Source organism: Hippopotamus amphibius, chromosome 9, assembly GCF_030028045.1.
Source record: "Hippopotamus amphibius kiboko isolate mHipAmp2 chromosome 9, mHipAmp2.hap2, whole genome shotgun sequence".
Classification (NCBI taxonomy): Eukaryota; Metazoa; Chordata; class Mammalia; order Artiodactyla; family Hippopotamidae; genus Hippopotamus; species Hippopotamus amphibius.
This window is the reverse complement of record NC_080194.1, coordinates 39,353,752-39,367,135: the sequence shown is the minus strand read 5'-3', so window position 1 is coordinate 39,367,135 and position 13,384 is coordinate 39,353,752. Positions and strand designations below refer to the sequence as shown.

The following is a 13,384-nucleotide window of genomic DNA, read 5'->3' as shown; positions in this document are numbered from 1 at the left end:
CCTCTTTCTTGTCCTTTTCAGAGAACTGAAGTCTTTTCCTTCCTCTTCTTGTTATGTAATTTCCTTATGTACTTACGTGTTCTATTCAGAGAGCCCATTCTTAAGTCCAATTTGCTTGTAAGTCCAACAAATTAGCCTAGGTACCCAATGAACATAATTGGATCTATAGTACTGTGCTATAATAGGTTTACAAATCTTTTCACACTAATAATACTTTAAAAACAAACACAAAAAATAAAGAAAACATTTTTAATCTTTAGTGCAGTACATTAAACAGTACAGTAATACAGTATAATAGCTGGGATACAGGAGTTAGCATTCAGTGAACAGGCAAGACATAAAGATACTGTACTACTGTACTCTATGCAGTACTGTACAGTAAAGTATACAAAAGCACAACCGCTTGCAGAGGATGCACGCACGTGACAATGTACACCAGAAACATGAACTAACTTTCGTGATTGGACATTCAAAGGCACGTTCCCATCTTTGAAGTTTGCAACTTGAAGGTTCATATGTAGGGGACTTGCTGTACTAAAGCTTAAAATCCCTATTGTAAGGTACAAACCCTTCTTTCATGCAAGTAAATACCTGCCATGAATAACAATTTCAGGTTGGGAAGATGATACAAATTTTAGATGGATAGTAAAATGTTTGAGAATATATACCATCCATTCATGACAATTCTGAACATGATTGGAACAATTTGTTGAGAGCTGGTTTGGATATGGGAAAGATTTGTGTCACCCAATTTTATATGGAAGAAGCTCAGAAAATAACTAGTGACTGAGGATCTGATGTGAAATTTTTCAAGTAAGCCCCTTCCATGGACCTAAATAAGAAATCAGTGCTTCTCTGGCTAGAATTAGATTAAAATAATATTTTCTTATTTGTCTGTCAGCATGTCTATGCTAATTAGTCTGAAAGTGTCAAGATGTTTTTATTCACCTTTATTGTCTCATTCCTGTAAATAAGTATTATTGACTTTTGTGTTGTCTTAGGGCATTGTCTTCTCTTAGGAATTTTTCAAAGGAGGTTTCCAGCCCCAAATGAAATCAAAGTTTGAGAATTTTTTTAGATGCAAAACCAACCATCAGACAATGAATCTTGTATGTTCTGAACCATATTGTGCTTCCTCTTTCATCCTGGTCCCAGATGAATCTCAAAGCTTACCAGGGATTAGTGAAAAACAACCCCCCAGGTGCATGCCACAGTATAAAACATTCATCCTTCACTATCTGAAACATCAGAAAATGTTCACTTTATGGCTTCTATGTGTATTACCACAGAAGACTCCTGGTAAGTCTTTGGGTTTGAGATTCTGCACTGAGTGTTCGGAACTAAAGGATTGGTTTCAAAAATAATGTGTATATCCTGTGATCCAATATAATTCCAGGATTTAAAAAAAAGCAATACAGTCATACAGCAGTTGAGGGTTCAAACACTGGGAAGATGTCTCATGCTTTTCACAATATTTCTGAATCAGTAATGCCACATTTGGTGACAAATTGTACACTGAGGTTGACAAAAAGAAGGCTGTTTAGAGAATGATATCTATGCTGATAGATGAATGGAAAGCTTATTTGTTAAAAGGTCAGGAAATTGCACATGTTTAGACTGGAAAAGACGCAGGAAAAAATATGCCCTTGAAGTATTTCAGTAGAATGTGCATTCAGATAAATTCTCATTAAATATCTCAAGTTATTTGTGAGAAGATAAACATCCATTGATTAATAGCTGACATTTATTGACAGATGAATGTATCTTATGTTTCCTTCCAAGTATTTAGATGGAATATGTCATTTAATACTCACAGTCACACTAAATGTGCTTCTATCCATGAACATTGCTTTAGCAAGAAATAAATTGAGACAATTCAAAGTTTTATGACTGGCTTAGAGCAGGCAAAACTAAGTAGTTGCATCCAGTATTTAAACTCTCTTGGCTGACTTCAGATCCTGTGCAATTAACTGTCATGACCCACGGCTAATGTGTATCACTGGAATGCAGATTTAGGACTTTAATAAGAAATTAAGAAGGAGCCAGTTTTAGGCTCATTATAGAGAAGGTTTATTTGACATTTGGAGCTGTCCTGAAATGTGGCAATAAAATAAAGAGAGTCCTCCATCACTGGGGGACTTGAGACAGAGATCAGTGGATGAATGTCAGAGACTTCATTGAGGAAATATCTCTGAGATTTTAGGGAGTGTGGATTTAGAGTTCCAAATTCCCAAAATCTTTTAAGATCCTGGGTTTCAGCTTGATTCAAAATTGGAGTTGTAAGTAACGCTAATAATTCAGGTTTTATGCTATAAAGATGATTCCAGTATATTCACCCTGGCTTATGAATTTCAAGGGTTTAAGATATTGTTCCTCCCTCTTCTAAACATACACACATCTGTACACAGAAATTTCCTTTCCGCTCGCCTTTCATCATGCATTGCTGTACTTCTCAACCCAAGAACACCTTTAGCATCATCCCCCTTAATTTCTGCTACATAAAGTCAGCGAGTCCATAGATTTTGTTTCCTTGTTACTCTTTTGATGTACCACATCACTTCCCAATATACTCTGTGGACTATCAGAAATATCTTTCTGACTTGATCTCTTTACACTTAGCTGCCATGTCTTTCAAGCCATTCATCAAGCTGCTAGCAGATTGAATTTTTTACCTTCCAAAAAACCTGTACTTCCACCCAAAAATGTAAAATCATTTGGTTTAAAATACTAACTTTACATTTGGTATTCTCTCCTTTTTATTAGCCATCATTTCTGTTTATGAAATGACTTATATGTGAAAAATGTTTATTGATATTCAGCCCCACCATATCTCACATGCTTCTGTGATTTTGTACAACTATTTTCTCCTGGAGTGCCCTTCTCCATCTCTTTTTTCTGGTTAGTTTCTACTGAAAATGATTCTCTTTCATAGGCAATTTATTCTCTCCATTTTGATTAAAGTCACATACCTATTAATTCTTATTCATTAAAGACTGTTTTTTTCCCCGGTGTAAGACTCTATAACAATGTTTAACAACCAAGGTGATGTGCTTTTTCCTACACATTCAGGGATCATTTGGTGACACCTGAACACGTTTTTAATTGCCAAGGTAAAAGAGAGCTACTGACATCTAATGTGTAGTAACCAAGGATGCTGCTAAACCTCCTACAATGCAGAGAATTACCTCAAAATAAAAAATGTATCTTACCTAACTTGACCATGTTCCATGATTAGAAAACCCTGCCATACAAGAATATCATTAGGACTCATGAAGTTAGTGTCAATGAAAAAACTAATTGAAGAAATGGAAAAAAATTTTTGAGCCAAATTGAAGATTATAACCCAGGAACAATATCTTTAAAAGCTCTGAGACCTGTTCTGCCTATTAGAAGTCAAAGCACAGTTATATAAATTGTTTGAGACCAAGAGCTGTACTTTAAATGATGTATTATTGACAGTTTACATTATCCAGACCTGCAGTTATAAAGTGGTGGGTCATGGTGACCCCTTATAAGATCTTTAAGGAGTTGTGTTATGTGCTAAGATAATGTTGCTCTTTATAGTCAGGCAGTAATTTATGCAGATGGGGGAGGTTTGGTCAATGCATAATGCAGATAAACAATGCATAGTAGGGGGAGAGGGGAGGCCAAAGGGCAGAGAAAATGTTTTCATGTTTTTAAATTTTTTGTCTTTTCGCCAAAATATGGATTTTATTTCACATTAAAAATGTAAAACTATCATCTGAAAAAGTAACTACTTTTGTCAAAAGAGATATGTTCTTTGAGACGGAAGGCACACTTTTCTATTTTATGTATCTAGTCATTTGTTTACTGCTCTCTTCTCTTTTTGCTCACCTTCCTCTAATTATTCACAATATTCACTTCTGTAGAGCTTTGGCCTCCATATTATACAGATTCTCCTGAACAAATATTCTTTATATACAGCCATGTTAAATCTCCCAAGCACATTTTTGAGCCAAATCATAGAGATTGTTGGCAAGCATGTGGATGATATGAGGTTGCTAGTGGGGTCCTGTGTCAGACATGTAGCATCTAATGAACACGTGCTATAATGTATGTATTATAAGTACTTGGTGAATTAAGAAGCTAATATAGGAGTTCTTTACTTTCATATTCTGAAGAGGAACAAACATTGAAATCTTTAGTGTGTTTTCATGCAATTCATCCTGATTTAGTTACATTCTGATGTGTATCTCACAGTATTTCCTAAATTACAGCTATAAAATCTCAGCTACGCAGATTACTTTTTTGTTCTTTCTGGGTCAATATTCCATGGAATTTAGATCCAAGTAGATTTATTTATAACAAGTCTTAGCTTTTCATTAATAAAATAGGGTAACGATACCAATACCATAATCTAAGGAAAATAAGGTAACTTGAAAGTTTTAAAACTTTAAGAAATGAAATAATTGAATACATATTTAATAAATGATTGACACAACTTTTTGTACTCCAAGCACTCAGCACAATGTAGATACTTTATAGTCACAAGATATATAACTTGATTTTTGTTCCCCAGTTGCTGCAAATAATACTTGGATCAGAGTAGGTGCTTAATTCATTTGTATTGAATAAAATCATTAGAAAGTGAACTTCTCAAATGTGTTCATTGGTGTTACCTTCTGATTTGAAAAACCTCTACTTTGGTATATTGTGTATTTGCTCAAGGAGGATTCCTGAACAGGGGTCTCCAAATGGAAAGATTTGTTCAGAGATGAATAAGTTTTAACAGAAAGAAGCAATAAATGCTCTTGCAATTGACCTCAGGTAGGTTATAGATATCCTTTTTTTTTTTTTTTTTTTTTTTTTTTTTTTTGTCTGAGAGACCATCTAAGTTTATCAGTGGGGAAAAATTGAAGGATGCTGGAGAGGACATGAACATGAGATTTTTATTATCTCAAATCTGTTGTTTTAGAACTTTCTCATTGTCTCTGTCTATTTTATACTTTGCTCTATTGGTTCCAAAAATGAGTTGTACAATTAGTAAAATAAAATACTTATAATTAATAAATTAATATTTTGCGTTTACTAGAGTTCAATATATATACACACACACAGAGACACATACATGTACATGTATGTATATATTTCACAGAAGAAATAGTAGAAAATTGGCAGGCAGGATAAACCCCAAAAGCTTTGGAAAATGATAAGATGAAGCCACTCATAGGAGGCCCTGGAAGCATGTAGTGTTATGGGTGAAGTAACCACTAAAGGGCAGATACAAAGAAGGAGATGGATCTGGTCCTATGAAAAACACTTGTGTGAAAGAAAAACTTTACCTGTACAGAAGTTGTATTTTGAATGGCTATAAGATGCATAAGCTTATACGTAAGGAAAGATTACATTTAATAGAGAGGTCTGTGTTACTACAAATAGTTAAGAAAAAAAAAACTATTCAGGCTTAATGGTTATTGATAAAGAGAGAGAAGAACAGAAGACATCGATTGGCACTTGAAATTGAATACAAGTGATGTGCACATAGCAGGGCATAATGAGAACAGATCTAAGAAGAACTGCTAAGGATAACACCCGTGAATTTAAAAGAAATGGATTTATTTTCTCAGAGTTTAAGTAGGGGAAGGTGCAAGATTTATGGTTGGTATTTAGGAAAACACTGAAAGTTTGAAAAATTAAGTTGAAAGCATTCTGAGAGCGTCTATTGCAGAGGGATCCAACCATTAAAAGACTAACCTGAAAAATAGTTAGTGAGCTGAAACACTGGAAAACATTCTTTGATTATGATCAACCAGAATGATTTACCACCACTGTAGATCCTTCGCGTCTAATCTAAGTAGAGTCTAGTTCATGAAATATCTTTACTCAATTCCAATTGGCTCACTACAAAAGAAGCACAGTTAATGATTACCAAAAACAAATTAAAAGGAATTTGTTTGTTCCAGTAGTCGTGGACTACTGGATGAAGCTATCCAGTCCACTTAAATTTTCTCATTGAAAATGTTAAAGGCAATCAGAAACATAGAATCTGATGATTGTTCATTTAAAGACATTAGGAAAAGAAATGGAAAATTACAGAAGAATCGTTAGGATAGAAGAAATAAGGTGCTATCTTCCTAATCTAACTAAAGTACATTTTACCAAAATAATTTATTCTTATTTTTAATTTATGAAATTTAAATAGGGAATAGAAGACAACACAGCATGCCCTACTTGATTCTCCTGACCAGATCACCATGCTCACATCCAATGGCTCAGTCTTCATGCCCTCTGTCCTAACACTCATCGGCATTCCTGGCCTGGAGTCAGTGCAGTGTTGGATTGGGATTCCATTCTGTGTCATGTACCTTATTGCTGTGATTGGGAACACTCTAATTTTAGTGATAATCAAATATGAAAACAGCCTGCATAGACCTATGTATATTTTTCTGGCCATGTTGGGGGCCACAGACATTGCACTTAGCACTTGTATTCTCCCCAAAATGTTAGGCATCTTCTGGTTTCATTTGACAGAGATTTCTTTTGAAGGCTGTCTGCTACAAATGTGGCTTCTTCACTCATTCCAAGGAATTGAATCTGGTGTCCTACTGGCAATGGCCCTAGATCGCTATGTGGCCATCTGTAACCCCTTGAGACATGCCACCATCTTCTCCCGACAACTCTTGACTCACATTGGAGTTGGGGTGACACTCAGGGCTGCCATATTTATAGCACCATGCCTGGTACTTATTAAATGTCGGCTTAAACTCTACCGAACAACCATCATCTCCCACTCTTATTGTGAGCACATGGCCATTGTGAAGCTGGCTACTGAAGATATACGGATCAACAAGATATATGGGCTATTTGCTGCCTTCACTATCTTAGGGGTTGACATAATTTTTATCACCTTGTCCTATGTTCAGATCTTTATTGCTGTCTTTCAACTGCCCCAGAAGGAGGCAAGGTTCAAAGCCTTTAATACGTGCATTGCCCACATTTGTGTCTTCCTACAGTTCTACCTCCTTGCCTTCTTCTCTTTCTTCACACATAGGTTTGGTTCTCACATACCACCATATGTTCATATCCTCTTATCAAATCTTTACCTGTTAGTCCCACCGTTCCTCAACCCTATTGTCTATGGAGTGAAGACCGAACAAATTCGCAACCATGTACTAACAATCTTTTTATCCCCAAAACATCTTGATCATTAGTGGATCCTTCTAAAGAGAATTTAGGTTAGTTCAAAGTAGCAGCATCAATATGCTAAAAGCTAGATCTTCTGTAAATTTCTACATCTGAAAAAACACTTTAAATCTCAGATATTCATAACTGAAGGAGATATTTAACAAATCATCAAATACTTAAGAACTTTGGTTCTCTACACTTAGAAAGAATAAAACTCTCTTATGTTGTGATTTCAAGATATTTCTATTGTTCTTCCTTTTTTGGCCTGTCCCTTAAAACCTCGAGCTTTCTCTCCAGAAACATTTAGACCTACCTACCTAGACAGGAAAATTGCAGAAAACAGCACTTGATTCCAGATAACTTCAAAGGATCATTTCACACATTAATATTTTCAAACTGTTAATCTAACCCATAGTTGTAATTCTGGCCATGTCTCATTTTCGAATATCTGCTTGTTGAATGTATATATTGACATTTTTTAATCCCATCTATTTTTGTCTACTTTTTCTGAAATACTGAGATAGATATATATATATATAAATAATGTAAAATCCGTAAGACCAATATCAGCAATACAAAAACTATATGATATAAACTAAAGTCTGCAAACATTGAATTAATTGTATAAGAAAGCACAAAAAAAAAGTTGATAAAAATAAATTAGGCCTATTCAGAAATAAACTTTTTCAAGGAAACAATATCATCAGTACTTAAAAAAACACACACTTCCAAGGCACACATTGTAATACTTTTAGCCAATTTCACTTTTACCCAAATTTGAAAGTTTAAGTTATAGAATTGAAAACATAGACAAATCAATTCCACAGCATTCAGAAATCACATACTGCAAGAATCTAGAGTACACTACTTGTCGTATTTACATTTGTATTAACAATACATAGGATAATACATAGGATAACATAGACTTCTTAGAACTTCAGTAAAAGTGGCATTATATAATGAACCGCTTAAACATTTTACTGCTGTTTATCAATGGTATTCAAGAGCAACTCATCTGGAGGTGTTCAGGCAACAGGTAACATCATCTTATAGAAAATTGGCATGCTAGAGAGTTTTTTCCAATATTATATGTAAACGAAGATGGCGTCGTCAATGAATCACTGTATCATCTTAAAATAAAGTATGAGCCAAAATCAAAACTGTCATGTGAGATACTGACTTCTAAAACAAAGACTTCAGAGCTTTCTTCACGTTTTGCTATTCCTCTGCTCACATACCTTCATTTTCTCTCAGGATGCTGCACCAGTAGAGATCAGCCTTAAATTTTCTTCAATCCACTTGCAACCCTGAAGACTAATAAGAATTCTTGAGAATGATGTACACAGAGAGAAACATCTGGTCTCTAATTTTAGACTGATTTGCATAGTCCAAGGAAGAAATAATAGAAGAAAACATTCCACTACAATAAAAGGAAGGGGACATATTATTAAAGATGCAGAGGTAGAAGAAATTTTGGAATGACATCTTGTTGAGTAATACAGAAATAAATTTGAGCCATAAGGTATTTCGGTTCAATAAAATCTTGTAAACATGAATCATATGAATCAAGACTAGAAAAAAATTACAGTGAGAGAAGGAATACAAAACTTGTTAATGGGTAATCAGATATATGTAAAAGATATAAGTGACTTAATAAAAAATAAAAATTGAACTATATGCTGTCTACGGGAGACACAGGATTTAAGATTTAAGAACACAAAAAGGCACAAAAGAAGAAATTTCAAGCCAATGGTAAACAAAAGTAGGCAGGAGTGGCCATACTTTTATCAGACGAAATAGGCTTTTAATTAAAACTGTCACCAGGAATTCCCTGGCGGTCCAGTGGTTAGGACTCAGCACTTTCACTGCTGTGGGCCTGGACTCCATGCTTGTTCACGGGACTAAAAAACCTGCAACCTGCAAGACACGCAGCAGGGCCAAAAAAAAAAAAAAAAAAAAAAAAACTCTGTCACTAAAAGGGAAGACATTATCTAATTTTAAAAGGGTGAATTTACCATGAAAATACATTATAGGACTTCCCTAGTGGCGCAGTGGTTAAGAATCCACCTGCCAATGCAGGGGAAACGGGTTTGAGCCCTAGTCCAGGAAGATCCCACATGTCGTGGAGCAACTAAGCCCATGCACCACAACTATTGAGCCTGCGCTCTAGAGCCCACGAGCCACAACTACTGAGCCCATGTGCTGCAACTACTGAAGCCCGCATGCCTAGAGCCCATGCTCTACAACTAGAGAAAGCCCACACGCAGTAATGAAGACCCAGTGCAGCCAAAAATAAATAAATAAATAAATAAATAAAATAATAAATAAATCTTTTCTAAAAAGGAAAATACATTATAAATATTAGAGCACCCAAATATATAAAGCAAACATTATTATAACTAAAGGGAGAAATACAGACAGCAACACAAAAATAGTAGGAGAGTTCAATACTCCGTTTTCAAAAGCGGATACAACATATAATTCATATCAGAATTGCCTCATTGAAATGAAGGGTCACAGGATATTTATTTAAATATAATTCATTGGAACAGGAACATGTTTACATTTAAGTAGATTTTAGACTTGTTTGCAAATAAGAACAACAGAAACGGAACTCAGCCTATTAAAAAAACAAAAATCTATATTTAGCCTGTGGATGAAAAGGATAAAGAAGAGCAAGGAGATATCTGCAAGTTGTAGTAATGATCTCGGGGATATTAGGTTTGGATAAACCCAAGAGGGTTAGTAACTAAAACCCCCTTGTGGTTTAGCTAATGGCTAGTAAATGCCCCATTTTGTGTTTATAACTCCTCCTTCTCCACAAATCCATCAGGAAACATTAAAATTGGTGACTAGCAGCTTTCTTCTTCAAATCGAGCTGAATAAATTGATGCTATGTCCCAGAATAACACAGATTTTGTGAGTTTTGTTGGAGAATGAACACAAAGACATGATCTCAGACAGACTTACAAAAGGAGAGTGTTTGTATTGTGGAGACAAGAGAGAAGCATAAAATGTTATCCCAGATATGTCCACTCATTGCAAAGTCATGGGTAATAGTGATATGAATCTGACAGTACTCTTCAGGTACCAGGTAAGAGCAGAACCAGCTCCCAACAATTGGCAAGTAAGTCTCACTATTCCCAAGTTTACCTCTGTAATGTTTCATTACCAGCCTTTAAAATAATAATCACCCCATCCCATCAACCTTGTACTCACTTCTGTACTTCCCACCTGCCATTCCACTACCTGTACTGGTCAGATCAAGCTCAAGTGTTGCTCCTTTCTCTTGAAAATGTTAGACACAGTGATTGTTCTCAAAGGATTCCTATTCTAATTCTGATTATCTTTGAGAAAGAAAAACGTTACTGCTAATAGAGTCAGTGATGTAAGGACTGATCATAAAATTAATCATTGGGGAGCAAATCTGTGGGTATCCAACTGCTTATTTTAGTGACTAGTCTATTCTAAATATATGTCAACTGATGCAGGCTTCCTACATTAAAATGACCTCTTCATTCTTTTACTTGAGTTTTAGCAACACAAACCACAGCTGCTTCCTGCATTACTGCCATATTTGTTGACATTCAGTACAAGGTTAGCAGATCATGAGTTTATTGACATAAAGCAAGGTTACTAGAGAATATGTGAAAGAATGAAAAACCTAACCTTATTTTCACAGAATTATGAACATTTCTCTAATGTATAGTTTTGAGAATTTCTTGATTCCAATTATGTAGTATTTAATATGTAATGCTTTTGATCAGATAAGAACATTAATATAATGCATGAACCCAAGTTTTCAGAAAAATCACTTCTCAGTGAATTGAAAAATAATAAAAATGTATTCAGTTGCTCTATAGCCCTTTGCTGAATTAATTCTGGTATCCCAATGGCAACCCTCTGTCTTTCATTTCTAATTCTACATTTAACTCCTTTTAAGGAAACTGTCCTTTCACAGCTTCATTTTCTGTTAATTACTTATGCCTGGGTTCACAAAAAAAATGATGAAAGTGTTCCAGATTATCTATTTCATTAAGAGTCGATGAGCTGAAATTAGCCAAATCTTATGGGAATGGTATCTCTGAACAGCATAAACCCAAGAAACAAGCCTCTATTCCAATCAAGTTACACATTTACCCATGTTCCTATATCCTTTAGTCACTAAGAATGATTCTTCTTGCCTTTCTTTATTTATTTTTCTTGCCTTTATACATTGCCTCTGCTGCTTCTCTTGCCTGCTTGGAGACCTCTCCCTTCTAGGTATCTTGTAATGAATATTACAGAGGTTTTTTTCCCCCTAATTTAAACACACACAAAATTTTAAATATTTCAGCTTTTAGAAATATAAGCCAAAAAAATACAATTTTATTAGAAATGTAAAATGAGCAAGGAATGTTGGCCCAAATTCACTAAATGTGCATGGATTTGAATGATTTTTCTTCAACTCTTCCTTTACATTGTCATGAAGGATATTCAGTCTTAACATAGAGACCGATGGTATAGATTCATAGATAGATAAGTATATTAAGCTTTAGCGTAACAAGTGTTTATATCTAAATCATCTTTTATAGGGAGCTTTTCACGCTAATATACTGGGCAGAGTCTGAGTATTTGCTCCTCTAAACCAACGGTTCCTGGTTTAGGGACAATTGAGAAAAAGAGAATAGTAAAGCAATGAACTGGAATGTGGAATGAGGAGGGATTCATTAACAACTGATCAAAATGCAATTTTCAAGTAAAACAAACAAGTCTGTTTTTTGGTCCACAGGTCTGAAATGAAATGACAGTCAAGTCAGCAGTTTATTTCCTAAATCACTTATTTTGCTGGTTTTAATGCAATTGTCCTGTCCTGTAATAACATTTTATTGGGGTACAAGCACTACGGTACTGTGATTGTCAACGTCTTTCCTAAAACAGTGATGTGTCTCTATGGATCTTTCTTTTACTTCGATATATAAATGAGAAGGATGATATGATCTAAGATTTCTACCAAAATCAGAAAGACTCAATATGATGACTTTGGATGAAAATGGGAAGTAGAAAGGAAGTAGCGTTGACTGAGAAACTTCTGTTTGCAGGAGACCCAAGGACACTATGTCCATTTCCAACATCACAGTCTTCATGCCTTCTGTGTTGACACTAACAGGGATCCCAGGCCTGGAGTCCGTGCAGTGCTGGATTGGGATTCCATTCTGTGCCATGTACCTCATTGCTGTGATTGGAAATTTCCTGCTTTTGATCATCATCAAATCAGAACGCAGCCTCCATGAGCCCATGTACATTTTCCTAGGCATGTTAGGAGTCACAGATATTGTACTTAGTACCAGCGTTGTGCCCAAGATGGTTGGAATCTTCTGGTTTCATGTACCAGAAATATATTTTGATTCTTGCTTGCTTCAAATGTGGCTCATCCACACATTTCAGGGAATAGAGTCAGGCATCCTGCTGGCTATGGCCCTGGACCGCTATGTGGCCATCTGTTATCCCCTGAGACATGCTGCCATCTTTACACCCCAGCTAGTCACTCAAATCGCAGCTATGGTAACACTTAGGGCTGCCATTCTTGTAGCCCCATGCCTAATGCTGATAAAGTTCCGGCTGCAATTTTATCACACAACAGTCGTCTCCCACTCATACTGTGAGCATATGGCCATTGTGAAACTGGCTGCAGAAAATATCCGGGTCAACAAAATCTATGGTTTGTTTGTGGCCTTCACTGTTGCAGGGCTTGATCTCATATTAATCACCTTGTCCTATATACAGATATTTATCACAGTTTTCCTTCTGCCCCAGAAAGAGGCTAGGTTGAAAGCATTCAATACTTGCATCGCTCACATCTGTGTCTTCCTCCAGTTCTACCTCCTTGCCTTCTTCTCCTTCTTTGCACATAGATTTGGGTCTTACATCCCCCCTTACATCCACATCCTCTTTTCTAGCATTTACTTGCTGGTCCCTCCATTTCTCAATCCACTTGTCTATGGTGCAAAGACGAAGCAGATCCGTGTCCATATGGTAAAAAGGTTCTGTTCATAAAATTTACCATGAATAATACATTCATGTTATTCTTTTTGAGCAATAGCAACAATATTTTTCACAACATAATAAACCAACAAAAAACCCACGTTATTTGAGGTGCCTTAGTTTCCTATTTAACTATTTTTTTTCAACTTGCCAGAACATTAGCTATTAACTATTAGCCCATGACAACTATCTGTCAATAGGATTGTGGATCCTC

At 35.6% G+C, this 13,384-nt stretch overlaps 2 protein-coding genes across 2 annotated transcripts; both read left to right on the top strand.

The window, feature by feature from the left end:
- Positions 1-6,215: 6,215 nt before the first annotated feature.
- Positions 6,216-7,172, top strand: LOC130861798 (olfactory receptor 52A5). Its single transcript, XM_057750979.1, has one exon. It carries the CDS (start codon positions 6,216-6,218, stop codon positions 7,170-7,172), a length of 957 nt encoding a protein of 318 aa, XP_057606962.1.
- A 5,071-nt stretch (positions 7,173-12,243) lies between these two features.
- Positions 12,244-13,182, top strand: LOC130861640 (olfactory receptor 52A1). The gene has a single exon (XM_057750686.1). It carries the CDS (start codon positions 12,244-12,246, stop codon positions 13,180-13,182), a length of 939 nt encoding a protein of 312 aa, XP_057606669.1.
- Positions 13,183-13,384: the final 202 nt, after the last annotated feature.